Here is a 26,565-nt window from a genome sequence, read left to right on the forward strand (position 1 = left end):
CACAACAGTAGCATTAAATCCAACTATATCAATAATTACATTGCATGTAAATAGAATAAACACTCCAATTAGAAGGCAGAGATTAACAGAAGATCCAATTATATGCTGCCTACAAGAAATATATTTTAAAAACAAAGACAGAAATTGAAGAATGGAAAAAATATATCATGCAAACACTGAGTATAAGAAAGCTGGAATGGCTGTATTAATATCAAACAAAATAGACTTCAAGACAAGAACTACTGTTAAAGATAAGGAGGGAAGGAGAGATATTTATAATTATAAAAGGGCCTGTATATCTGGAAGACATAACTATTATGAATATGTATGTGCTTAATAACAGACTTTCGAAATACATGAAGCAACAAATTATACATCATGTCCAAGAATGTTTACCCAGGAATGCATGATTGTTCTCAGCATTTGAAAATAAATCATTGTAATCCACCATATTAATCAATAAAGAAAAAATATGTATTCATCACAATATATGCACCAAATAGGACATCTGAAAAATTCAGTAATCATTCATGATAAAACTCTTATCAAACTGGAATAGAAGGGAACTTCCTCAATTTGATAAAAGGCACCTGTGGAAAACTTACTGCTAACATCATACTTCAAGATGAAAAATGAACTCTCTCCCTGCACATAGGGAAAACACATGGATGTCTGATCTCACCACCTCTGCTCAACATTGTACTGGAGGTCCCAGATATTATCATAAAGTAAGGGGAAAGAAGCATAGAGACTGAAACAGAAAAAGTACAATTGTCCCTATCCACAGATGATATGATTGTATTTCTATACAGAAATATACTCCTATTGATAGTTATATATAGTAAATTCCATTTATTATAAGTTTTAAAAAAATGAAATGCCTAAGATCTTTACATGCAAAACTATTACATTGTTGAGGGAAATTAAAGAAGACCTAAATACATGGAGAGTTATAACATTTATGAATTGGAAGATCAACATTGGTGAGATCAAAATTCTTCCCAAATTGATCTATATATTCAATGCATAACCCCAGTAGAAATTGAAAGGTGATTCTAAAATTTATATGGCAATGAAAAGGAACTAATATTATAGCCAAAACCATCTTGAAAAGAACAAAGTTGCAAAATTTACACTACTCGATCTCAAGGCTTACTAACAAGCTGCAGTAATCAAGACCATGTAGGATGGGTGTAAGGACTTTTTTTTTTTTTCTGTTTTCAAAGAACCAACTTTGCTAATAGACTCTTGTGGGCCTTTTAAAGGTCCTTAATGGACTTTATTTTATGCTAATGTTATTTGTGCATTTATATTATTCCTCTGCTAGACTGTGAGCTTCTCCTGGCATCCAGGCACTCAGTTTTACCTAACTCTCTAAGTCTTCGACACCTGTACTATTTCATATCTGTAGTTTGTCTTAAATAATATCTGTCAAAATAACACAAACCACCATAATCTCAGCCCTCATGGGCGCTGGTGAATCATAAGCCACAAAAGTTCCTTCCCCAAATAACCTACCCAAGGCAGAGGGCTGGCTGATTTTTGGTGACACCCATTTTGGGGAGGACTCAGGATGAGGGGCTACGGGCTGCACTGGGCGAGTCTGTCTGGCTGCCAGTTTCATCAGACTCATTTGCCTTTTGTGAAATATTTCTTGCACATCACCCAGCTTCTGCAGGACTTTCTGAGCTTTGGCCTGTGGGAACAAAAGCAGATCATGAGTTGGTTGCTTGGCACTGAGTCTGAGGACATGAGGTATCCCTGTTCTCCCATCTTCTCCTTCTCCCTGCCTCCCTATCTCCTTCAGGTGACTCTTCTCCAGGTATCCATATGCAGGTCATTGCACATCTCACCTTGTACAGATTGTGCTTCTAAGAGTCTGCTCTCCCACTTGATGGACAGAGGTTGTCCATCTTTTCACTACCGTGCCTCCAGGGCTGAGAACACTGCCTAGCACAGAGCAGTGCTCGGTAAATACATGTCGACTCAGTAAATGTTCACTAAGCCAAGTTCACTCACAGTAGAAAAGGACGCCACAGGCCATGAATAAATGGCATGAGGCCAACTTATAAAACACAAGGATTTCAAAATAAGAAATTTAACCAGAATAAAGGCCCTGATGGAGAAAAGACTGTTAAGTGTTCTGGGGCACAGAGGTGGCTAAATTCTGAGCTAAGATTAGGAGAACCACAAGAACCTGTAATTAAAAGGATACACATTTAAATTTTATTTTGTGAGACACCTCTCTATATAAGGAGGAAAGAAAGAAACCGAAGAACCACCACAGGAAAGATGAAACTCAAACACATTCTCATCACTGACTATATGCCCTCAGGCAGAGGTTCAGGGGAACAAGAAACAAGATCTGTTTCACCTGAGTTTCCCCAAGGCCTAAATTCAGCGGATACATTTCTTTCAATGTGACATTCCTCTAGCTCTGCGGGGTAAAGGAAGTGGTTAGCCTTTATCACGCCGACTCTGACATCCACCTTGTGGATGATTTTAACCACCAAAAGAAGGGACCCAAAATTAGAAGAGCTGAGCCACCATAATCCATGCAGGGTGGTTGGAGGATGCTGAATTCCAAAAGCAGAGACTCAGCACACATCCAGGGAGGCTGCTACAATTTGCAACTGGAAAAGTAAACTTGTCTTTTCTATGCTGGGCCGTCTTCTGAGGGAAAGAGCAAAGATCCCTGAGGGCTTGAGTGTTAGCCACTGAACAAGTTCCCCTACAGCCTAAAGCCCTGTCAAGGCTGACCTCTGCACCGAGATCTGGAGCAGGTCTCACTCTTTGGAGGGTCTGAAGCAGACCTGCACTGTCCCTGCAGTATCCACCAGCCGTACATGGCTACTGAGCACTTGGAATGCGGCTAGTCTGAACTGAGCTGTGCTGTCAGTTTAAATACACACTGGATTTTGAAGATGTACATGAAAAAGTACATAAAAGATCTCATTAACAATACAATTAATTATATAATAGTGATTGTTGAAATGATAGTTGGGACACAGGTAAATAAAACATTATTAAAATGGATTTCATTTGTTTCTTTTCACTTTTTAAAATGTGGCTACTGGAAAATCTTAAATTTCATATGTGGTTTGCGTTATATTTCTATTGGAAAGTGTTGATCTAAACCAGGGGTTGGCAAACTTTTTCTGTAAAAGGCCAAATAGTAAATATTTCGGGCTTTGCAGACCATCTGGTCTCTGTTGCACCTCCAAAACTCGGTGGTTGTAGCATAAAAGCAGTCATAGATAATAGCTAATACATAAATGAATGACAGTGGCTGTGTTCTGATAAAACCTTATTTACAAAAATAGGCACCAAGCAGCTTTGGCCCACAGGCTGTAGTTTGCCAACTTCTACTCAGAGTCTGTGTTTAAAAGGTGTCTTCAGAGACTATGCCCCTGGCTTTTGGAAGCTCAGCTGAAAAGTGGACTAGAGATTCTGATAACACAGCTATGAGTCCAAGTCCCAAAAGAAGCCAAAAGCCCTTACGTCAGGATCATGGCAATCTCAGTTTGTGTTTCTAGGGGGGATGGTGATAACATGGTGACCAGCCACTACTACCCTGCCCTTCTGGCCCAGAAATTAGCTTGAGGAAACTGAAACATGAGTGTTAATTTCTGCACAGAGATCAAGAAATCTGACTCAATGAATGATTGTCAATTAATTGTGTGGGTGTATTTCTGGGTTCTCCTTAGATCAATGAATCAATTCTGTTCCATTGTTCTATGTGTCTATTTTTGTGCCAGTATCGTATTTTGATTGTTATAGCTTGGCAGTATGGTCTGAAGTCAGGGAGAATGACACCTCCAGCTTTGTTCTTTTCTTTCAAATTTGCTTTGGGTATTCATGGTCTTCTGTGGTTCTATACAAATTTTAGGATTGTTCTTTGAAAAATGCCATGGCTTTTGATATTGACTACATTAAATCTGTAGAGTGATGTGGGCAGTTGGACATTTTAATATTAATTCTTCCAATCCATGAAAGAGGGTATCTTTCCATTTCTATCATCTTCAATTTCCTCTATCAATGTTTAATAGTTTTCAGAGTATAGGTCTTTCACCTCCTTGGTTAAGTTTATTCCATAGGTATTAAATTTATTCTTTTTTACACAGTTTTAAATGAGATAGTTTTCTTACTTTCTCTCTCTGAAAGTTAATTATTAGTTAATTATTTATTATAGTTAATTATTATCCTGCAACTTTACTGAATTCATTCATCAGTTCTAATAGTTTTTTGGTGGAGACTTTAGGGTTATTTAGTATCATGTCATCTGCCAACAGTGACAGTTATACTTCTTCCTTTCCAATTTGGATGCCTTTTATTTCTTTTCTTGTCTGATTGCTGTGGCGAGGCATCCTAGCCACATAGAAGTGGCAAGAGTGGGCATTCTTGTCTTGTTCCTGATTTTAGAGGAAAAACTTTCAGCTTTTCACTGTTGAGTATGATGTTAGCTGTGGGTTTTTCAAAAATAGCCTTTAGTATGTTGAGATACAGTCCCTCTATGTCAACTTTGATGAGAATTTTGATCATAAATGGTTGTTGAACTTGTCAAATGTTTTTTCTGTGTCTATTGAGATGATCATGTGATTTTTATTCTTTCTTCTGTTAATGTGGTGTATCACATTGACTGATTTGCAGATACTGAACCATCCTTGCATTCACGGAATTCTGTTTGGCACTGTTTTGTTGAGGATTTTTGCATTTACATTCATCAGAGATATTGGCCTATAATTTCCTTTTTTTTTTTTTTTTTGGATAGTGTCTTTGTCTGGTTTTGATATCAGGGTACTGGTGGCTTTGTAGAATAAATTTGGGAGTGTTACCTCTTCAAATTTTCTGGAATAGTTTGAAAAGGATAGCTATTAGCTCTTTTTTTTTTTTTTTTGGCATGTTTTATATTAACTCTTCTTTATATGTTTAGTAGAATTCCCCTGTGAAGCCATCCAGTCCTGGACTTTTGTTTGATTTTTTTTTAAATTATCATTATTACAAATTCAATTTCACTACTAGTGATTGGTCTGTTCAGATTGTATATTTTTTTCTGATTCAGTCTTGGAAGGTCATATGTTTCGAGAAATTTATGCATTTCTCCTAGGTTGTCCAATTTGTTGGCATATAACTGCAGTATTCTCTTATAATTTCTTTGTATCTCTGTGATATTGGTTGTTATTTCTCCTCTTTCATTTTTTATTTTCTGAATTTGGATTATCTCTTTTTTTTTCTTAATGAGCCTAACTAAAGGCATATCAATTTTGTTCATGTTGTTTAGTCTCCAGATGTTTGTGTTCTTCCCATTTTTCTTCCTGTAATTGATTTCTAGTGTCATACCTTTGTAGTCAGAAAACAAAAAAATGCTTGATAGAATTTCTGTCCTCTTAAATTTGTTGAGACTTGTTTTGTGGCCTGGCATGTGATCTAGCCTGAAGAACATTCTATATGCACTTGGAAAAAAATGTGTATCCTGCTGATTTTGGATGAGATGTCCTGTAGATATCTATTAAGTCCAGTGGTCCAGCGTGCCATTTAAGAGTATAGTTTCCTTACTGATTTTCTATGTGGATGTTTTCTCCATTGATGTGAATGGGGTGTTAAAAGTCACCTACTATTATTGTATTATTGTCAAATTCTCCCTTTATATTTGTTAATATTTGCTTTATATACTTAGGTGTTCTCTATATTAGGTGCATATATATTGAGAGTTATATCCTCTCCCTGCATTGATCCCTTTATCACTATATAGTACCCTTCTTCGTCTCTTGTTATAGACTTTGTTTTAAAGTCTATTTTGTCTGATATGAGTGTTGGTACCCCTGTTTTCTTGTTTCTATTTGTATGAAATATCCTTTTCCATCTTCTCACTTTCAGTCTGTGTGTCTAGTTCTGAAGCATGTCTCTTGTAAGCAGCAATGAGCTACCCTATGTCTTTTGATTGGAGCATTTAGTCCATTGATACTTAAAGTGATTATTGATAGCTTTGTATTTATTTCCATTTTGTTACATGTTTTCTGGTTGTTTTGGTAGTTCTTTTCTGTTCTTTTCTTCCTCTTTTAGTCTCTTCCTTTAGGGCTTGATGATTTTTGTTAGTGGTATGCATGTGTAACTTCTCTGGTTTTTGTGTCTATATTGTAGGTGTTCAATTTGTAGTTACCAAATGGGATTCATATATGCTAATCTGTAACTATATTAACTTGTTTTAAACTGGTACTTATTTAAGTTCAAACAAATTCTAAAAGAGCTGCATTTTTTTACTTCTCTCCCCCATGTTTTGTGTTTTTGATGTCATATTTTACACTTTCATATTTATCCCTTCACAGTTACAGTTGAATTTATAATGTTTTGTCTTTTAATCTTCATACTAGCTTATTCAAGTGGTTGATCCACAGCCTTTACAATATATATTTGCCTTTACTGGGGGGATTTTTCCTTTCCTATAGATTCTTACTTCTTATTTTAGCCTTTTCTTTTCCATTTAGAGATGAATTTTAACATTTCTTTTAGGGTCAGTTTAGTATTGATGAACTCTTAGTTTTTACTTATATGAGAAGTTCTTTATCTCTCCTTCAATTCTTAATGATAATATTGCCAATAATTGGGTAGAGTATCCCAAATAGTAGGTTTTTCCCTTTCAGCATTTTAAATATATCATGCTATTCCCTTTTGGCCTGCAAAGTTTCTGCAGAAAAATCAGCTGATAGCATTATGGAAGTTCCCTTATATATGATTCTTTTTCTCTTGCTGTCTTTAGATTCTGTATCTTTAACTTTTGCCATTTTAATTATGATATGTATTGATATGGGTATCTTTGGGTTCATCTTCTTTGGGACTCTCTGTGCTTCCTGTACCTGGATACCTGTTTCCTTCTTCAGGCTCAGAATGTTTTAGCCATTATTTCATCAAATACACTTAATTAATTGATTGATTGATTGAAGTATAGTCAGTTACAATTTGTCAATTTTTGGTGTACAACACAATGTCCCAGTCATGCATATACATACATATATTCATTTTCATATTCTTTTTCATTAAAAGTTATTACAAGATATTGAATATAGTTCCCTGTGCTATACAGAAGAAAATTTTTTAAAATCTATTTTTATATATAGTGGCTAACATTTGCAAATCTCAAACTCCCAAATTTATCCGTTCTTACCCCCTTTTCCTGGTAACCATAAGATTGTTTACTATGTCTGTGAGTCTGTTTTTGCTTTGTAGACGAGTTCATAGTGTCTTTTTTTCTTTTTTAAGATTCCACATATGAGTGATATCATATGGTATTTTTCTTTCTCTTTCTGGCTTACTTCACTTAGAACGACGATCCCTAGTTCCATCCATGTTGCTGCAAATGGCATGGTTTTATTCTTTTTTATGGCTGAATAGTATTCCATTGTATAAATATACCACAACTTCTCAAATACACTTTAGATATCTTTCTCCTCCTCTCTTCTCCTTCTGGGATCCAAATAACATAAATGTTGGTATTCTTGATGTTGTGCCAGAGGTCCTTTAAAGTGTTCTCATATTTTAAAAAATTTGCTCTTGTTTTTGCTGTCCTGATTGAGTAATTTCCATTAATCTATCTTCCAGATCACTTATGCATATTTATATATCATCTAGTCTGCTGTTAACTCCTTCTAATGTGTTTTTCATTTTGGTTATTGTATTCTTCACCTTTGACTGGTTCTTTTTTATATTTTCTAGTTCCTTGTTAAAATTCTCACTGTATTCATCTATTCTTTTCCCTAGTTCAGTTAGCATTCTTATTACTAATGCTTTGAACTTTTTATCTGATAAGTTATTTCTTTATCAGTTGTTTTTCTAGGGGTTTTCTCTTGTTCTTTCATCTGAAACAAATCCTCTGCCTTCACATTTTTCTTAACTTTCTCTGTCTCTATGAAATTAGGTGAAACAGTAACCTATGCCAGGCTTGAAGGGATATCCTTGTGTGGAAGCATCCCTATACAGTCTGTGGGTGCCCAGGGGCTTTGGTGGATGACCCAGATCTGAAGTGAACATGGGTTGTCTTTCCCCAGGGTGGGCTGGCAGCTAGCTCCTTGATAGGAGGTGGAGCTGGAGATGGAGGGGCTAGAGCCAGAGCCAGGTGTGAACCAGAGCTTTTCCTCTGCTCAGTGGCCAATACCACCCCCTGTTGGGGGCAGGAGTGGGTCCTAAGTTGCTGGAACAGAAACCCTGAGGGTTGGGTCCAAACTGGCTCTATTCCCTCTAAGTGTGTGCTTTCCCCTTTCCTAGTATTGGTACATTTGCCCCTGAGGAGAGCAGCACTGCAGCAAGAGAGGCTGGAGAAGGTGCCTGGCATGGGGGAGTATGGGCTGTGGCAGTTCCAGTACCAGTCATAGTTCCAGACAGCACCCAATCTGCTGTCTCTGTGAATACCAATAATGGCCACCCCTGTCCGATTCAGATGCTGTGCTGAGTCCAAACCAGCTTAGTCCCCAACAGGTGTGTCTTCCCCTCAGCCACAGCAGCTCTCACCCTGGTGTGGAGCTGAACCACAGAGGAAATGGGGCCAGAGCAAGTGCTTGGCTTGGAATGAGGTGCATGCTGGGGCAGTTGTGGGAAACAAGCCAGAGCCCTGGGAAGTTTCAACCTGCTTCTTCTGCATTGTTTCAGAAGTAAACAAGCATGTGTCCACTCTTCACTAGCAGAGTCTAGGTTTCTTACAGCCCCACTGCCAGCCCACTAATTTTCAAACCAGCTAAGGGAGGCATCCTCCCTGTGTTAGACCCCAGGACTGAGATCTGCTATATGTGGTTCAAACAGCTCACTCCCTAGAGAGGTTCTCTGAGCCTGTGTAATCCCTCTCCTCTGCTATGTCCCCTCCTAGAGGTGTGGCCCCAACCTGATCATTTCTCTTTCCTTCCTGCCCAACTCCATGTGGATATTTCTTACAGCTTTGGTCACAGAAGAGTCTTTCTGCCAATCTCCAATTTGTTTTTTAGTGAGAATTGCTCCACATGTGGATATATTTTTGATGTGTTTGTGTGGGGAGGTGAGCTTGGCATCCTCCTACTCCAATATTTTGATCTCCTGTTCTACAATTATTTTGTATATTTCCTGGTCCAGTCCTAGAATCAGCCATTTCTCTAAGGAGCCCAGCTTTCTTTTACTGGAGAATAGTTTTAGAAACCAAGATCTCGGTGGTAGGTGTGCTCATTGATAATGGGGGTCTCATTGTTTCCGGGCCCTCTCAAGTACCCAAGGAAGGAGATACATATGTTTAAACCAACTAATGTATATGCATATAAGTAGGATAATTTTTATATGTATAGATTATTTGTTTTGATAATCAAGTCATTACTCCTCAGTGAACAAAGCCCCCTGACACAACAAGATATTTCAATATTATAACCTAGAATTTTACTCTAAACCAAAAGAAGAAACGATGGGCTTTGGGGATTTTTTTTTATTTGGTCCATTTTGGATTAAATTTTTTTTCCTTCTGGTCTTCTCTTCCCTCCATGTTTCTGCCTGTTTCCCAGGGGTGACTGGTTAAATTTTATTCATTTCCTAGTGGGTGGTGTGGTCATGAAGTTTCCTGACATTGGTCAGAATGGCAGCTGTGGCTACAAGTCTCCCTGGTTGACCTGATACACTTATTTGAGAAGCTAATGGTCGTGGAGCTGAGTGGGATATTTCTGCCTTAGGAATATGAACTGGGGCTACTGATTCTGGTTCTACAATGTAGTACTAACACTAGGTGAGCCTTCTCTTTGGGAAGTAAAGGGTCGTTGTATTGGGGGAAGGTAAATTGCCTAACCACCGCCCCCCTCCCCGCAACAAACACACACACCACCTCAAGATCACACCTTACCACCAAAACTCACTGGGAGGAGTCAGGGAAAGAACATTACTTTTAAGGTACAACCCCATACCAAGCTGCCTCCATGGCACTCAGCCCACTCTGCCTCCTGTCCACCCATTTGTTCAACAAACATGGATTGGCAACCAGGCACAGGCTAGGCACAGGGACACAGAGATGGATGAGGCTCTTGACTCACTGCAGCTCCCAGTGTAATAAACAAGACAGACATTAAAAATAAGTAACTAGAATACAGTGGGCTATGTATCATTTTAGAGCAAGATTCTTAGCCTGAATCCCTGGATGGACTTCGAGGTGTCCCCTAAATTTAATTCAAAAAGCTATATGTGCTGGGTATTCTGTTTGATCCCACATTACATCTTCCATATATTGCTCTGTGTCCCAGGAAGCTGACCTCTACGACTCCATCAGATGGGCTCACTAGATGCCCATGGTCTTCAGTTGGATTTGGCCAATGGGACACACTACCAGGAAATCTGAGAGAGGGAGGGAGAAAAGTAGGGGTATATATTTCTTCCCCAGTGACTGCATTCCTCTGCTCAAGGCCACAGCTCTTACAGTCATAGCTGTAATGCTTCCTGGGTTCCCCTTTGTCTTTCAGGTTTAGGGATGGTAACTGCTCCCTGCTTCTTGATAGCCCAGGGTGCTTCACTATCCATATCGGGTTCCCTAAGTTCTGCCCATCTCTTTGTACACAGTGCCTACACCAAACTCTATTCAATCATTTTGAGTGTGTAGAACCCTGAAAATACATGAACCAGATGCTCAAAAGACATAAAAAAAAGCCCCTCCAGCAGAAGTAAATACAAGGTCATGTGGATCTGAGAGGAAGGTTTGCTGTCTGTAACTGCTGGCTTAACAGAAGAATGTTCCTCTCAAAATGCGAATCTAATCAAGTTATGCCCCTGCTTAAACCCTTCAGTGGCTCTTAGAATAAAGACCAAACTCATTCATATGGCCCACAGAGCCCCATCTCATCTGCCCCTCTCTGATCTCACCCCAGACACTCTTTCCTTGTTCTCTGTACTCCAGCCACCCCGGTTTTTGGGTTCTGCACTTGTGCCAGTCTCTTCTAGCCCTGCAGCCTTGTACATGCTGTTCCTTTTCTCCAGAAAGGCTCTCCCATCTTCTCTACTCATTTTCCAGGCCTTGGCTCAAGTGGTGCTTCCCAGGGGACCTCCCTGACTCCCCAGTCCAGGTCAAGTTCCCCTGTCACATGCCCAATAGGACCCTGAATCCATCCTCCAGAGTACCTATCTCAGCTTGCAACACATATTTGTGCTTTGTGTTTGATGTTTACTAATGTCAGTCTCTCCCATACATAAACTGTAAGTTCCATGAAGGATGAAACTACATCTATTTTTGCTCATAATTGTGTCCTCAGCATTCAGCACAGTGTGTGATACATCAAAGATGCTCGTAGGTACTCGTAGAGAAATGAATGACTGAAGGTGGTATTTGAGTCAGACCATGAAGGGTCAGTTTGCTAGGAGGCACAAACCAGGAGTCTAAGAGGCCACCTGAGGATTCAAGAACTGGTTAACCCGCTCAGCACATCCTACATGGACTTTCTCAGGCAACAGGCAAAGTCTCCCTACATGCCTTTCCCAACCACATGATCAAAATAACCCAGAAACATTACCTTCATATCAAGGGTGAGGATCAGCTCAAACTGGCTGTAAAACTCCTTGGGGCTGGGTAACTGGTACTCTTTTGCTGTGTCCAGGAATGTCTCAATGTCGTTCAAGGCAATGTCAACTCCTTCTCGGGACTGGCACTTGTCTACAGCTTGAGAAGCCAAGAGGTAGATTCCCGCATCACACCACTGGCTGACCTTTGGGAAGGAAACATAGTACCCTGTGCAGTTAGCCAGCCCACAACTCAGCCACTACAATCCTCAAGAGGTCTGAGCTCATATAGGGTCTACGAGGATTCTGAGAAAATGGGAAATTGTCATGTGATAGTATCAAGTTTAGAGGTCCAACCACTGTAAATACAACCATAAGCTACACAAGCCCAAACCGATTTTACATCTGTACACTTCTCAGGGAAGCCACCCATTCAAAAAATGAATCGTATGACCATTCTTTTTTTTTTTCCCCACTGACAGTAATTGCCACATGTTCAAAGGAAAGAGTTGTGTATTTCTACCTTTGGTCTAATCTTAGACAAATGAAACTGATGGCTTTTTGGGTTTACCTTTTAGACCACTTGTCTTGTATCCTAATTGGTTACAAAAGCACAGGGTGCATAATAAGGCTTTAGACCTGGCTCCTATGTGGGGTCTTCCTGGGAGAGGGAATGTCTCTTAACAAACACACCACTTTTCCTCTGTCCACATTTGCATTATTTAGCATTTGTCTTTTCAAGGGAAGCATCTAAGAATGCAAAGCTTTGTAACTCAGAACAGCAATACCCAAATTTTCCAGAACATTGGAATGAAAACAGATAGGTGATGAATTCTAACAATTCAACTTTTTAAAAACTTAAACAGAAAGACAAGGGTCCTTGTGCTGTCTGAATATTTACATGAAAAGAAGCTGCCAGTGCAAGTACATCTGCATTGCCATTTACACATGACCTGAGAGCTCTGTAAAAGAACTATGAGGAGAAAAAAGCAAAAAGGGAGCTCTCCAAAGGTGTTATGTCTAAGTAGGAAAATTACAGGCAACTTAAATTTGCCTGTAATTTTCCCCTAAATTACCTACACTGGATGTATACTACTTTTAGAATAACAGAAAATAATAAAGATATTTAAAAACTTATGATTCCTATTGTGTAGGGCTGAGGAGGGGGGTAGTATGCAGGAAGGTATCCATGAGTAACTTTTTTCCTCCTCCTTCCTATGTTTTTGAAAATCCAAAAACAGATGAAATTATGCTTTGATATATACTGTGAAAATGTACTCTTTAAACATCAAGCCTAGATCTGCAGAAAACACTAAACTGGGGTCTTCTGTAGGGTCACAGCAGCTACTTGCTCTCCGACACACACATATACACAGACACAGACACACACAGATACACAGACACACACACGCGCACACACACACACACACACCAGCTTTAAGCTATTATCTCTAGAGCAGAAATTGAATAAGGAAAACAGCAGCCAATCCTGCAGAGAGCTCAGCACACAGAGCAAGCTGTGCACCAGGCCCTTCTGAGCCACTTGCTTCTGGAACAGCTGTATTTCATTGACACTAAAATCCCTTTGGCAATGGGATGATGTAAACAGCCTGGGTGGGTGCCCGCGCCATCACAGAGAAACAACTGTGGTTATGGAGTGTGCTGACTCATGGCAGTGAGCTCTGTGTTGCCTGGGAACAGCTGACAGGGATGACTCCAGAAGTCACAGGCCTGCTGACCAGGCCCTGGACTCAGAAATCACTGCTGAAGGGCACCAGGGTCCGCGTCCCCTTCCTGTGAGGGCTCTGCATACAGCCTTGCTGTCTAGTCTAAGGGGCCCGGCGGCTGTAATTTGGCAGTCCTGACTTCAAGTCTGTGATCCCCTATTTACCCTACATGTGGTCTTGGGCAATATCTTATCCCAGGGTTTCTCAGTGTTGTCCACGTACCACCTACACCAAATCACCTGGGTAATGATGAAAATACTGATTTCTGGGTATCATCCAAACTTAGTGAATCAGAGTCTCCAGTGTGGTACATCAGGAAATCTGCAATTATAGCAAGCTCACCTCATGTACCAAATGTTGGGACCCATTGACTTAACCATGCTGAATATCAGTTTCTGCCTCTGTAAGATGAGGCCATTAAGATCTTTCTCATTAAGATCTTTCTCAAGAAATGTCCCGCAGGGCCAGGCCAAAACACACTCTGTAAGTCTGAGTCCACACAGAGGAAATGAACTTTAGTTCATTCTAATGAGATGTGGTGGGATGGCTGGGGCATTTTTGACCTTCAGTACTTTCATGACCTAGAATCTGCAGTTTTTAATGCCTCTTGAGAATTGTTTCACATGAAAGACTTCATCCTCTCAGCAATCATGTGAGGCAGGGTGGACAAGTACGATTAAGACCATTCTTCAGAAAATTTTACACACATCATGGTCACGGCTTTGTTTTGCTCACCTTGTCCAGCTGTCTATGTAATTCCAAGGACTTTTCTAAAATCTCATGTTTTTTCTTGTTTTCATTGATGAAGTCATCACAGAGGTGCCTGAGCTCTGTGCACCTGGGTCTGATGGAGTCCATTGCATAGTGGTGGCTTTGGATGAGCTGGTCCCCAATTACTGCAAGCAGCTGGGCCTTTTCCAAAGGCTCCTGTGAGGTGAACGTTCACAGTCAAGCATCAGAAGCCAGGTCATGGAGAGGCTGGTATTTCCCTGGCACTGTGTGCTCCAAACCTGGAGGGAGGCTAGGGAGATGCTTGTCAGGTCTTAGGCCGAGAGCCTGGGGCAGGGAACCTGGGAAAGTGCTGGGGTGGTTCAAGGTCCCCAGGACGTCTCACCTAGTTCAGGGTAATCTGCAATTTGAAGGAGAGAGAGTCAATCTTTCAAATATTTGTTGAGTTCTGGGGTAGGCTTTGAGGGTATAGTGTTAACAAGCCAAGAATTTTCAATCCAACGGAGAACTCACATATTAAATAAGTTATACAAGTAATTAGATTATTACAAATGTGGTAAGTTCTAGGGCAGAAAAGCATGAAGTGTTATATTGCACAGAACTGGAGACTCTGAATTCTCTTGTCAACTAAACGGAAAAGGAAAAGGGACAGACACATGGCCTCGAGGAAGGTGGGGAGTGAGCTGAGATTGCAAAAATGGTAAAGATCTTTTGTGGGCAACCCTATGGGGGATCATGAGAAATATGTTTTTCTATAGCCTTTCCTGTAACCCACAAGGTCCCTGTTCGCTCTGACCTCATCTGTTCAGCAACCGCATCTCCTACCTCTTTCTGCATGGCTCACTTTGTCCTAATCACATGTACCGTGTTTTTTTCTGTTTTTAATTCATTCACTATGTATTACTGAGGACCTACCATGTGCCAAGCTCTGTCCAGGTGCTGGGGGTTTGGTGGTAAACATAGCATGCAAAAATCCCTGCCCTCATGAACCCTATATTTTAGTAGGAGACACAGACAATAACAAATATGTAGATAATATAATTCCTTAGATAGTGATGAGTGCTATGGAGAAAATCAAACAGGGAGAGGAGGAGTTGCTATTGTAAATAGGATGGTGAGGGAAGGGCTCACTGAAAAGGCGCTAGCCGAGCTGCGCAGAAGAGTTAACACAGCAGCCTGAGACTGCTGTCCTTAGAAAGGCCTGCCTGCAAGGCTGGCCCGTGACCGGCCTCTGGACTGTCAGGAGGGTTCCCACCCCACCTATCCCTAATCAGAATGGCTCACCATGCCTAAATGGTTCTTTTCTTTAGTGTATGATTCCTCCTTCTTCCACCCACTCCCACCAATATTTAAACTCCATGAGAACACTTAGTAGGCATCCCATAAATATTTGGTCAATAAAATAAAGGAATGAATGAACCAGTGAACTAGGGGAGGCTGCTTGGTTGGAATTGTGTGAAGAACACTGACCTGAATCAACCAAGTCCCCAAAGGCCTCCAGAATGGAAAGCCCACACACACCCTCGCTGACCACACTGAGCATCCAGGACGCTACATTTGTCCTGGTTTAGCTTTTTGTAGCAACACAGAGAGTCATGAGGATTCTGGGTGATGACAGTGTGCCCCTCTCTTAGTTTATAGTGGTTTATGGTTTCAACAATTTCAAAACCCCTGCGCCCTACCCAGCTAGTCATTCACCAAGCCCCACAGAGCACACCCCTTTCTTAATACCTTTTGAACTCTGCGCCCTTCCCTCCCACCTCCTTGTCACTGTGTGTTCAGACCTTGGGGCTTTCTGACTGTGACAGTCACCTCTTTGATTTCCTTCAGGCTCTCTTTCCAATCACACGCCACACTGCTGACACAGCAGCATCTCCATCACAACGTCTTATCGTGTCTACATCACTCCCGGGTCTCATACCCTCTCCTGGCTCCCTGTTGTCTTCAGGAGAAAGTTCAAACTCCTGAGCAATGCACGGGAGGCCTTTCATTCTCTAGGTCATACCTGTGCCTCCTCCTCCTTCACTTCTGTCACCCTCGTCCTCCACTGTAACTGGACTAATGACTCATTCCTCAAATATTCAGGCAGCTTCTGGCCTCCATGCCTTCTCTAATTGCTTTCTCTGTGTAGAAAGCCCCACCCTTCCCTCATAGCCCCTGCTTCCTCATCCTTCACCCCTGATGTACCCACACATCTCCAGAGCTAACTCCAAATCACACTTCAGAGTTCATCTTCTCCAGGAAATTTCCTCTGACTCCCCCACTTTATTCTGATGACCCTTCTCTGTGCTCCCATAGCAGTCTATGCCTTTCCTGATCAGAGCATGAACTTGACTGTGCTGCGGTCAGTTATCTATGGCCCACACTACACCACAGACTCTTGTGGGCATGAGCCAGCTTGTATTCAACTTTAGCAGTATACAGCACATATTTGGTACTTAAGAATAAATGACTGTTGTGCGAAACTAAAAAAGGAATAATGATATGGGAACAAAGTGGCACGAATCAAGCAGCGGCTATTTAAAATAACTCAGGAATAAGTATCCAGTGCATTTGTTCTAAATAGCAAAGGCCCAGACTCACAGGTCACCATTGCCCAAAGGAGGTTACAATGCTAATTCCTTGGAATTAGGAGATCAATAAATATTTGCAGAATGAATAAAGGATGGGTGAGACACTCTTGCTAGAACTGCTCAGCCACTGCGGTTGAACTGAGGAAACATTCTGCAGCCCAGAATCTACCTCACTACCTCTGATATTAACAAAGCAGCTAACATTCACCGAGAACTGAGAGCTGATTATATGCCAGGCACTCTTCTGAACACTTACACTGGTTATTCCTTTCACCCTTTACAACCCTTTAATGCAGGCGCTGTTTTACAAAAGAGGAGTGGAGACACGATGGCCCAAGGTGACCCGGGCAGGAAAGAGAAGCGCCAGGCTTCAAGCTCAAGCAGTCTGGCTCCAGAATGTGGCCCCAACCAACCAACACACACACAGAAAAAAAACGGCTGCGTTGAACTGCCTGAGCTTAGAGACCTCATTTGGTTGACTGAACCTGTCTGACTTTAGTCAAATATAGAAGCATGAAAACTTGGCCAGGAAGTCTCTGTTGACTCTTTTTTTTTTTTTTTAAGTCCAGCTGCCTAATTTATTAAGAATAGCACAAGTCTTCTGGGCCAAGGGAACTTCACCAAGGCTGTTCTTCAGGTGGCGGTCACAGACTGTCCTGCATTTGGCAAGCGGCATATCGCTCTTTAGAACTGTTCTTAAAATGCGTGAGATGTTGGAGGAAAGATGTGAGTAACATGTCTGAATGGATTGTGGAAAGAGATCCATAAATAACATGGGAGCCACCACTGGATGGAAGACCGCTCTACTGAAATGAATGGATAATAATAGCTTCCAAGCGCTGACCACCTGCTAACGTTCCAGGCGCTCACTGAGTCCTTACTACACATCTAACTGATTTCATCTTCCCAGGGACCCTGTGAGGGAGGAATTATTAGCAACCATTTTACAGATGAGGGGATGTCTAAGAAACTTGACTAGGATCACACAGCTGGTAGTTGTTAGAGCCGAAATTTGAATTCGATTCTGCCTGACACCAAAGCCTGTGTCTTGCCACTTTCCAGACCACTTGGCCTCCCCACATGTGCTAGAATAATGGCTGCACAGCCCTGAATATCAGATCCTTCAGGTGCCTGCAAAGAACTTTGCTATAAAACCTTCCAACTGCAGTTTATTTTTCAGTCTATGAAGCTTCTGCTCAAGATAATCAGGCAACAAACTGAAAAAGAAATAATGAAAAAGGAATGACTGAAATCAGGTGCTCTGACTATAAGTCTGCCAGGGCATCTTTCAGATGCTGAAAATACCAAAAGTCTGGATAGTCAAGTTGGAGCAAGTAATTCAGAAATCCGTATTGTAATAACAGCTTATTCCCCCCTCCCAACAACGACTCTACTGCTGTAATAGATGAAAGATGGAAATGACTACTGTGGAAGAAAATGGTGAAAAGGCGGTGATACTACTGGATCGGGGAACCCAGGACAGACCCACAGATAATGGCATAGGAATGGGATGCATGCATGAGGAAGTGGGCCGGATGAAACAGGAAAGGCAGAGAGTTCATGGTAGTTGAAATGGAGCCGTATACACCTGGGAGTTCCATATATTAGCCAATCTACTTTTGTGTGTGTTTGAAAATTTCCATTAAAAAAAAAGCCATGCCCCTCCAGCTACATTACAGCCCTAGGAAGTTAATGATCTGGGTTCCACGCCTTCATGGACACACTAGTGTAACTGCTGGCCCCTGGCCTTGCAGGGAGATGTCAAGGTTGTAAAAGGGTTGGTTCTCCTTGTCCTGTCTTGATCTGTTCCTTGCTGGCCCCTCACCAAAGTCCCAAGCGTGCCTCACAGACAAAACTCTATGGCAAATTCTGCTTTTAAAGAAGTGAGAGGGGGACTGAGACCATTGTTTCTCAGAATTAGAGGTGAGCACTCAAAACACTGCTAAACCCTCAAATCAGAACAGGATAAATGAACAGGCTCAATTAGTATGCAAGAGGAGTCTGGTTAGTGAGTTGGCTCAGAGGTTAACCATGAGGATGACACCACTGCACAGAGTAAGGAAGTCGGCAACAACCCAGGAATCAGTGTGTGGCTGTGCTGAAAAGGAAGCTGATCCCTGGGTACTGAGTGAAGGTCAAACCTGAAGCAGGTTTTGGTGGATTCTACCCAAACATCACTTTTTCCCTTTAACACTTCACAGGACAAAATGGAAAGACTAGTCAAGCCCTTATCACTTGAAGAAGCAATGCCTCTTAGAAATCTGAGTGAAGATATGTTTAAAAAAATCCCAGTTATACTAAGATAGCTTTGCTTGGTTCACTCAAAGGCAGAGGAGTAGGTCTTCTGCATCCTTGAGAAAAGAAGTAAAAAACAGGGTAAGCAAGGCACAGAACGGGTAAGACCAATCTGCCTGGGCTCTGTGGGTCGTCTGCAGTGGGTTAGCCCAGCTGGTTTAGGAATGCTGCCTGTGAAGGGTGGGTCATGGTTCACAGAACATTTCTATGTCCTATGACCACAGGTTTCACTCTTACCCCTGGCCAGTGATTTTTAAAGTATGTACGAAAGATGACAAGTCCAAGGAGGTGAGCAGAAGAGAGAATGTGGATGCAGTCATGCAGATCCACCTCCAGTATCTAAAACACAACTCAGAGCACCGTCCAATGTTTTCCCATTCCACTGAGAATAAAATTCAGTCCTCACCGCCATTGCTCCCTGCTCAGTAGGTTCCAGCCACATTCCTTGGACTCCCACCCTCATTCCTACCTCAAGACCTTTCTGCCTGCAACTTCTCTGCCTTGACTGCTATTCCCTAAATCTTTGCATGGCTATCCAGATCTCAGATCAAAGGTCACTTTCTCAGAGAGGCCTTTTGTAACTACTCTACTACAGCAGCACCCCCAGTCACTCTGTTAAACCCTCTTATTTTCTTCACTCCACTTGTCACACTCTGATATGATCGTAAATTTGATTACTTTTCACTTGTCTGTCTCTCCCCAGTAGAATGTAACCTCTGTAGGAACACCCGGTGAAGAGAGAACACTTTCCTGCTAGGCCAGTAGCTACCTTCATGATATACATATATATTATGACCAAAATTTTCAAACCAAAAATAAAGGCACTGGGCTTAATGAGGCATTTTCCCCTAAAATATGAAAGTATGTAAGTGAAAATATATAGTATCTACATTTAATAAGGAGTTCACTTGAAAAAAACCTAAAATTACATAAAATTGGGACTATCTTGGAGAATTTGAGACATAGTTATCAGATACAGCAAACTCACTTTTTTTCATTGTTTAGTAAACATTTCTGATGACTCATGCCTTCAGTACTAAAGTGTTTAGCTGTCAACAATTATTGATAACAGAAAGAGTTCTCACTGGGTGCACAGGTGAGTCTGTGCGTTCACATGTGTGCAAAAGCACCTCCAGCTCTCAATCCATAACTGACAACTCTCAAAGCCAGAGTGGCCTTGGTTTACATCTGTTACTGTTCTCTGGGGAAGGACGCCTCTAAATACGATGTGCATGTCAAACACCTGGGAATCTTATTAAAATGCAGATTCTGATTCCAAGATGGGGCCTGAGATTTCTCCATATTTCTAATAAGTTCTCACTCAAGTGACATCTGCACTGCTGGCCAGAGGATCACACTTTGAGAAGCAAATCTCTAGCACTACAAAATTACCTTTGGGGAAATACGTCTCCATATTAACTCAGAAATGAAGTGATAACCACAGAGGACTTCATTCCCAAGAGACAAAAATATAGAGAACCTAATTAAAGAAAAGCAGAAAGGAATTTCTCTGGAAAGAGATGACTGGGCTTTCTTAATTTGTAATAAGCCAGATTTGTAAGGATTTAAATTGGCTCACTCTTAAGTGCTGATTTGTGTACAGATCTGGGAAACTGTTTCATTTAAATTAAATTAATGTGGGCCAATTTCCCCTTTTTCACAGTCTTGCTTATTATAAAGCTAGGTATTTTTTCTGGTTTCCCCTTTCAAAGTTTCCCCTCCTTACTACCAAACCCCTCCCCCATATCCGGCCCAGTGGGTAATGCACCCATTGTAACCTTATTTCCTGCCACTCCTTCACTAGTGCTGCCACCCCACGAGTGGGCAGGGCCACCCGAAACTCTCACTATCCCCTCTACTCCTCCAGCCTCAGATGGGGGCTCCAGCAGTCTTAACAGAGCTCTGCACTGTCCGCATTGCTCCTCATAGCTGCGAACGTGCACATCTCCTTGGGGACCTGGAGTGACAGTGGGGTGACTAAAAAGGCAGGATTTGGGCATTCCCATGTCTTTCGGTAACCTACTAACAATAATGAGTAACCATGATCTGTCACCATTCACAGTGATTTCCCTCCCAGTCCACAAAAACAGCAAAAAGCCAAACCTGGCCTTCTCCTTCCAGTTTTTTGTATTCCTTAAGAAGTTGCTCCACACGCATCACACTGTCTCCGATGTCTGTAAACTCTGCTTGCTCTGCCAACAAGTTTTTCAGGGTAAGCTTAACCTATAAGACACATTAGAAAAGTCCAGAAATAAGCCAATGAGCACTCATCAGGCGGTTCAGTTTGTTATACTCCAGACAACTCGAAAATCCATAAAGGATTCAGGACATGTGCATATCTACATAAATTTTTTTTTAAATACAACTCATTAGCTTTCAGATTAAGCTGGGGTGCTCAGACACATGCAGATGGACTATTAAAACTACACTGAACAGCTCATTGATCAAAAAGGAAGGTAAACCATTACTGAAATATGCCAAAAGGAAAACAGGATTCTAGAACATTGCTACCCCACTGAAACAGTGAGAAGAGGAATCAAAGGTATAAAAAGGGAGCTGGACTAGGGAGTTCAAGAGGGAAAAGAGAACCAGAAGTCACTGAACCATAAAAGGAAGTTCTATTAAACAAGAAAATAACACCTCAAAAAAGTTGTGTTCAAAGTGCTGTAGTTGTAGGCATTGGTTAAGTTTCAGGTGATGCTCAGACCAAAACTGACAAAAAGCCTTGTCTGTTTCATCCAACTGAACCAATAACCTGAAGAGAGAATGAGAAAGGACAAGCAGTTAGCATTCATTTCCTCAGGCTCATGTAGATAACACTCATGTTTTCAGGCAGTGTTACTAACTATGGTATTCTCATCACGGAAGTCTGTGCCACCTAGGAATTTGTCGTGGTTCAGCTGGTTCCCACATTTTCCATTTTTCAGTCAGGATATCCTCAGTGCTAGGCAGGAACTTCACTTCAGATGCAGCTGCTGTGCTTCAAAATGTGCCCCAGGTAACCTTACCTTTGTGCCTGCTTCTTTTTTTTTTTTTTTTTAACATTTTTTATTGATTTATAATCATTTTACAATGTTGTGTCAAATTCCAGTGTTCAGCACAATTTTTCAGTCATACATGGACATATACACACTCATTGTCACATTTTTTTCTCTGTGAGCTACCATAACATTTTGTGTATATTTCCCTGTGCTATACAGTATAATCTTGTTTATCTATTCTACAATTTTGAAATCCCAGTCTATCCCTTCCCACCCTCCGCCCCCCTGGCAACCACAAGTCTGTATTCTCTGTCTATGAGTCTATTTCTGTCCTGTATTTACACTTTGTTTTTGTTTGTTTGTTTGTTTTTGTTTTTGTTTGTTTAGATTCCACATATGAGCGATCTCATATGGTATTTTTCTTTCTCTTTCTGGCTTACTTCACTTAGAATGACATTCTCCAGGAGCATCCATGTTGCTGCAAATGGCATTATGTTGTCGGTTTTTATGGCTGAGTAGTATTCCATTGTATAAATATACCACATCTTCTTTATCCAGTCACCTGTTGATGGATATTTAGGCTGTTTCCATGTTTTGGCTATTGTAAATAGTGCTGCCATGAACATTGGGGTGCAGGTGTCATCCTGAAGTAGGGTTCCTTCTGGATACAAGCCCAGGAGGGGGATTCCTGGGTCATAAGGTAAGTCTATTCCTAGTCTTTTTAGGAATCTCCACACTGTTTTCCATAGTGGCTGCACCAAACTGGTTTTGTGCTTATTTCTTTCCACCTGAGAAGACAGGTGTGCAAAGCACAGCACCCATCCAAACTGTTACTGGGAAATAAAGCTCCATAAATCCTACCATCTTCCTTGACATCCTGGGATGAAAGCATATCATAGGAAGAGGGAACAGTATTCTCATAGAAAGATCTCTGTACATGGATGCCAGATAGATACCATGGTTTTTCTTCTGTTGTCTCAAATATTATTCTTTCTTGACCCCACCAAGACCCATCAGTATGCTCCAATATGTTCTTGGTTGTCTCATATCATCTTGTTTTATATGGTTTCCCTCCCGCAGAAGCAGATTCCACCTCTCTCACTCACCTTTCCATGGTAGCTACATTCTCTAGTTCATTGAGATTGAGTTTGCTCGAGGGCTTTTTGGTTGCTGGTTCTTGAATGCATGACAGCAATGTGGCCCCTTGCTTTCCAAGTAATTTCAGCTTATCCTAGAGAAAGGAAAATATAGTCTCTCTCAGAAGGAATTAACAAAAACAAATTCTTGGCAGATTTGAAGTGAGGAGAACGGTAGATCAGTATATTTTTCATTTAGGAAATTAAATGATAAAGAAGTCAAGCTGCATCTTTTAAATTGGTTAACTTATTCCTACTAAGTAGCATACACGTGATACAAAATTCAAAATATATAAAAGGGCATATATTGGAAAAAGTAAGTCTTGTGTCCACAGCCCATCTACTTTCCCTTTCCAAAAGCAACAACTGTTAAGTTTTTGTGTATATCTCAAGCTCTTATTGGAAATTAAAAGCAATTAGTTAATAAAATTGGTTCTAGTCCAAGATAGTAACCAGAAGCAAGAAAATGACAGATATCTAGTGTTAAGTGCTGGAAACAACCATGCAGTAATAATGTAATAACCACTTATTGACCACAAAAAAAACTTCATCTGGTCTCATCAATAAATATCTGCCAGTTCTCCCACCTGGCCCCAAAGTACAGCCTTGTTCAATTATCAAAGTTTGGCAGAGATGGGCAGAAATTTCAGTTTGATGTGGAAAGATTCATATTTCCAAGGCAATTGTATTCTTCTCTTTTGACATGGGGACCTAGGGTGCTGCAACTGGGGAAGATGTCAGGCTATGTCCTTCCAAATCCAGTGGCTCTAGGCCTCCACTCACGCAGTGAAGGTGGTTTCTCAATACCCTCAGCATTGGCCATAAGGTAAGCCAAAAGGGGTGGAGGCTGGCCTAGAATTTTGTTGCTAGGAATTCTGGGTTTGGTTCCTGGTTCACACAGGATTCTGGTTTGGTGTGCCCTGAAGGTAAGAATAGCTCCATAGTCACAGAACAATCACCCTGATGCACAGGATCACTGAATCTCTTCCACCAGGCTCAGCCACCTCCAGCCTTCACACGGTTGGTTCGGAGCACATTCCCTGTGGGAGGAGTTTTATATTCTCCACTCTGGTCACACAGAAGGTCAACCTCATGCCTTTGCTCCTTGTCTCCTCATCCCACTCCTGTATTTACCCCTTTGAAGGCTTCTGTTAATCCATACCCAGTTTAAACTCATCCCAGGATCTGGCTATTGATAGATTTGACTTCCTTGATCTAGTCTCTCAGAATTGTTGGGACACTCCCTGTGGCTCTGTCCTCTTCAGGTAATGTCCCAAGTCGGCCACTTGGCTGGTATTCTTGCCTGGGAACTGGACATATCGTTTTTTTTCCACTCTCAAGTATCGGCACTCATTTCTTATCTCATCAGTGCTCATTAAATATTTGTAGGTTGGATAAATTAAAAACAGTCTAAAAGAAATCAGGTTGCAGATGGATAAAGACAAGATATGATGGGGGACAAAAAAGCACTCATTAGTAATTGCTCTTAGCTTTTCCCTGCTCCTCCTACACATGAAGAAAGGTCTTGGCTTTCCTACCCAGTTCCTTAAGTGCCTTTGAGCTTCCAGCATTCCAGCAGCATTGTGGCATTAGCCGTTATCTTATTTATACACACACACACACACACACACACACACACACACACATACAAAGTGTGTGATAGAGAATTGGGAGGAAAGGTGGAGGGATCAAAGAGGAAGGGGCATGTTGCTAGGGGAAGAAGGAGACATCAGAGGGGGAAAGTTGGAAGAGAAATACAGCCAAAAAGCTGCAGAGTGTGAGGAAAGTGTGTGAGAGAGAAGATGAATCGTAGCAGGTGATATTATACACTGTGTGTTTCCTTTACATGGTTAAAAAATACAAGGAAAAATCGTGACCTGGTTTCTGCTTTGGGACCAAGCCACATAGTCAGCTTCTGTAGGGTTACCAAAATCTGCCATAAACGTGGAGGGAAAGTAGAGGAACTATAGTACTTGGAAAGCATAAAGGTACGTTGCCAAACCCAAAAATGGAGTTTGTCCTTGTTCACAGTGGTGACAATTCAAAATATTTAATATCTGTATGGAGCAAGCACTGATCAATCAACACAGAAGTCAGACACAATGCTGAAACAGTCCTGAAGCCAACTGTGGTCCAGGTGTTAACCCTCTAATTGCCAGATTCACGAGGAGGTCTCGTGGGTCCTAGGAAATGGGCCAGGGAAGTGGAGTGAGGTACTCAAGGGATGTGAATCTTTAATCCTTTTAACAACTGGTATGGCTGTCCCAGTGTGTACTCATCATTATGAAAACAAGCAGTTGGTCAGAAGAAGACCCACTAGGCAAGGCATGGGGGACCACTTCAGGGTCAAAAGAATTTAAATTTTCTTGGGGGTATTTTTCCCTATGATAGGGGCAAGCACGAACATAGATATTCCTTCATCTAGAATGAATTTACTATAAAGAACTATTACTATATGCCAGGCCTTCATGCTAAGCTGTGTCATGGGCTGGGAGTGGAAGCAAGGTGGGAAGTAAAAGGACCAATCAGAGCCTAGACAATGTATGATGATTAATGCTTCACACTCATTATTCCACTTTTATTATTTACCCAATTTCTGCCACTAAAAATCTCTACTCCCCTTTGTTGTTTACACGCTGACAAATGAATTCCAGAATCTGGCCTTTAAAACGCAAATCTTCATAATTTAGAGAAAGAAGTCCTTGAAAGAGATGAGGCATCCCCCTTCCTCAGCTGCTGCTGAGAGAGATCTTCCTGTGACATAAAACTAGATCAAAATACTGATTGTTAAGGTATTAACTTCAAAATACCCTCTGGTATTTCGTACCTATTGAAATACCTATTTGTATTTGTAATACCAATTTTGTCTTCCTATGCAAAATCAAGACCTCTGTGCCCACCCACCTCTTTTTTGGGGGGGGGTGGCAATGGTAATTAGGTTTACCTACTTATTTATTTTTAGAAGGGGTACTGAGGATTGGACCCAGGACCTTGTATATGCTAAGCATGCACCCTACCACTTGGGCTATACCCTCCCCACTGTGCCTACCCACTTCTAACTTACGTTCTCTACAAGTAGATTTGAACAAAGGGGTCCTTAAAAACTCTTAGGACTGTAAAATTATTGCTAGGGCCTATGAACATAACTTATAATTCTGATTGATTATCTTCTTGATTATTTGTTACCCTGGAATACTGATGGAATTGTCACCTCTGAAGACAAAACTGAATGAATACTGAATGGAACAAATATTGAGTACTAAACAGTATTTGTGTTTGTAAAGATTGCTCTGTCACATAACTGAAGGGCCGCTGGCACTTTCCTCTCCTCCTGAACAATGAGAAAAAGGCCTACTGCTCTTTCAGATTTCTTATTTTAACAACAATAACAACAAATGGGAGTCTTATCTTATTTAAATGAATACATGGTACAGTGTACTTAGTTGACTAAGGCATCTGAGAGCTAAAGGCCAAGGTCCCATTTTCTGGTCTAAATAAGACTAACAGGTGAGAATCACCCTCTTTGAGATCCAAGAGGGAAATTACCTGCTTCTGTGACCTGCCTCCAAAGCGAGCATGGAAAAGGACAGTAGGAAGAGCTGTTTTGCAGAGAATGTTTGCAAGGCCATCAAAAACAGTGCAAGAA

The 26,565-nt window shown here is 41.2% G+C and overlaps 1 protein-coding gene across 1 annotated transcript in view; it reads right to left on the minus strand.

Moving 5' to 3' along the window:
* MCF2L2 (MCF.2 cell line derived transforming sequence-like 2) overlaps positions 1-26,565 on the minus strand; it is a 205,053-nt gene that overhangs the window by 90,605 nt on the left and 87,883 nt on the right. Inside the window, exons 8-13 of the mRNA XM_072962053.1 lie at positions 22,890-23,014; positions 21,443-21,557; positions 20,906-21,025; positions 13,941-14,132; positions 11,493-11,684; positions 1,519-1,696 (exon numbers count right to left, since the gene is read on the minus strand). Of these exons, the coding sequence (XP_072818154.1) occupies positions 1,519-1,696; positions 11,493-11,684; positions 13,941-14,132; positions 20,906-21,025; positions 21,443-21,557; positions 22,890-23,014 (922 nt within the window). The remainder of the gene's footprint in view (positions 1-1,518; positions 1,697-11,492; positions 11,685-13,940; positions 14,133-20,905; positions 21,026-21,442; positions 21,558-22,889; positions 23,015-26,565) is intronic.

Source organism: Vicugna pacos, chromosome 1 (genome assembly GCF_048564905.1).
Source record: "Vicugna pacos chromosome 1, VicPac4, whole genome shotgun sequence".
In the NCBI taxonomy this organism is placed as follows: domain Eukaryota; kingdom Metazoa; phylum Chordata; class Mammalia; order Artiodactyla; family Camelidae; genus Vicugna; species Vicugna pacos.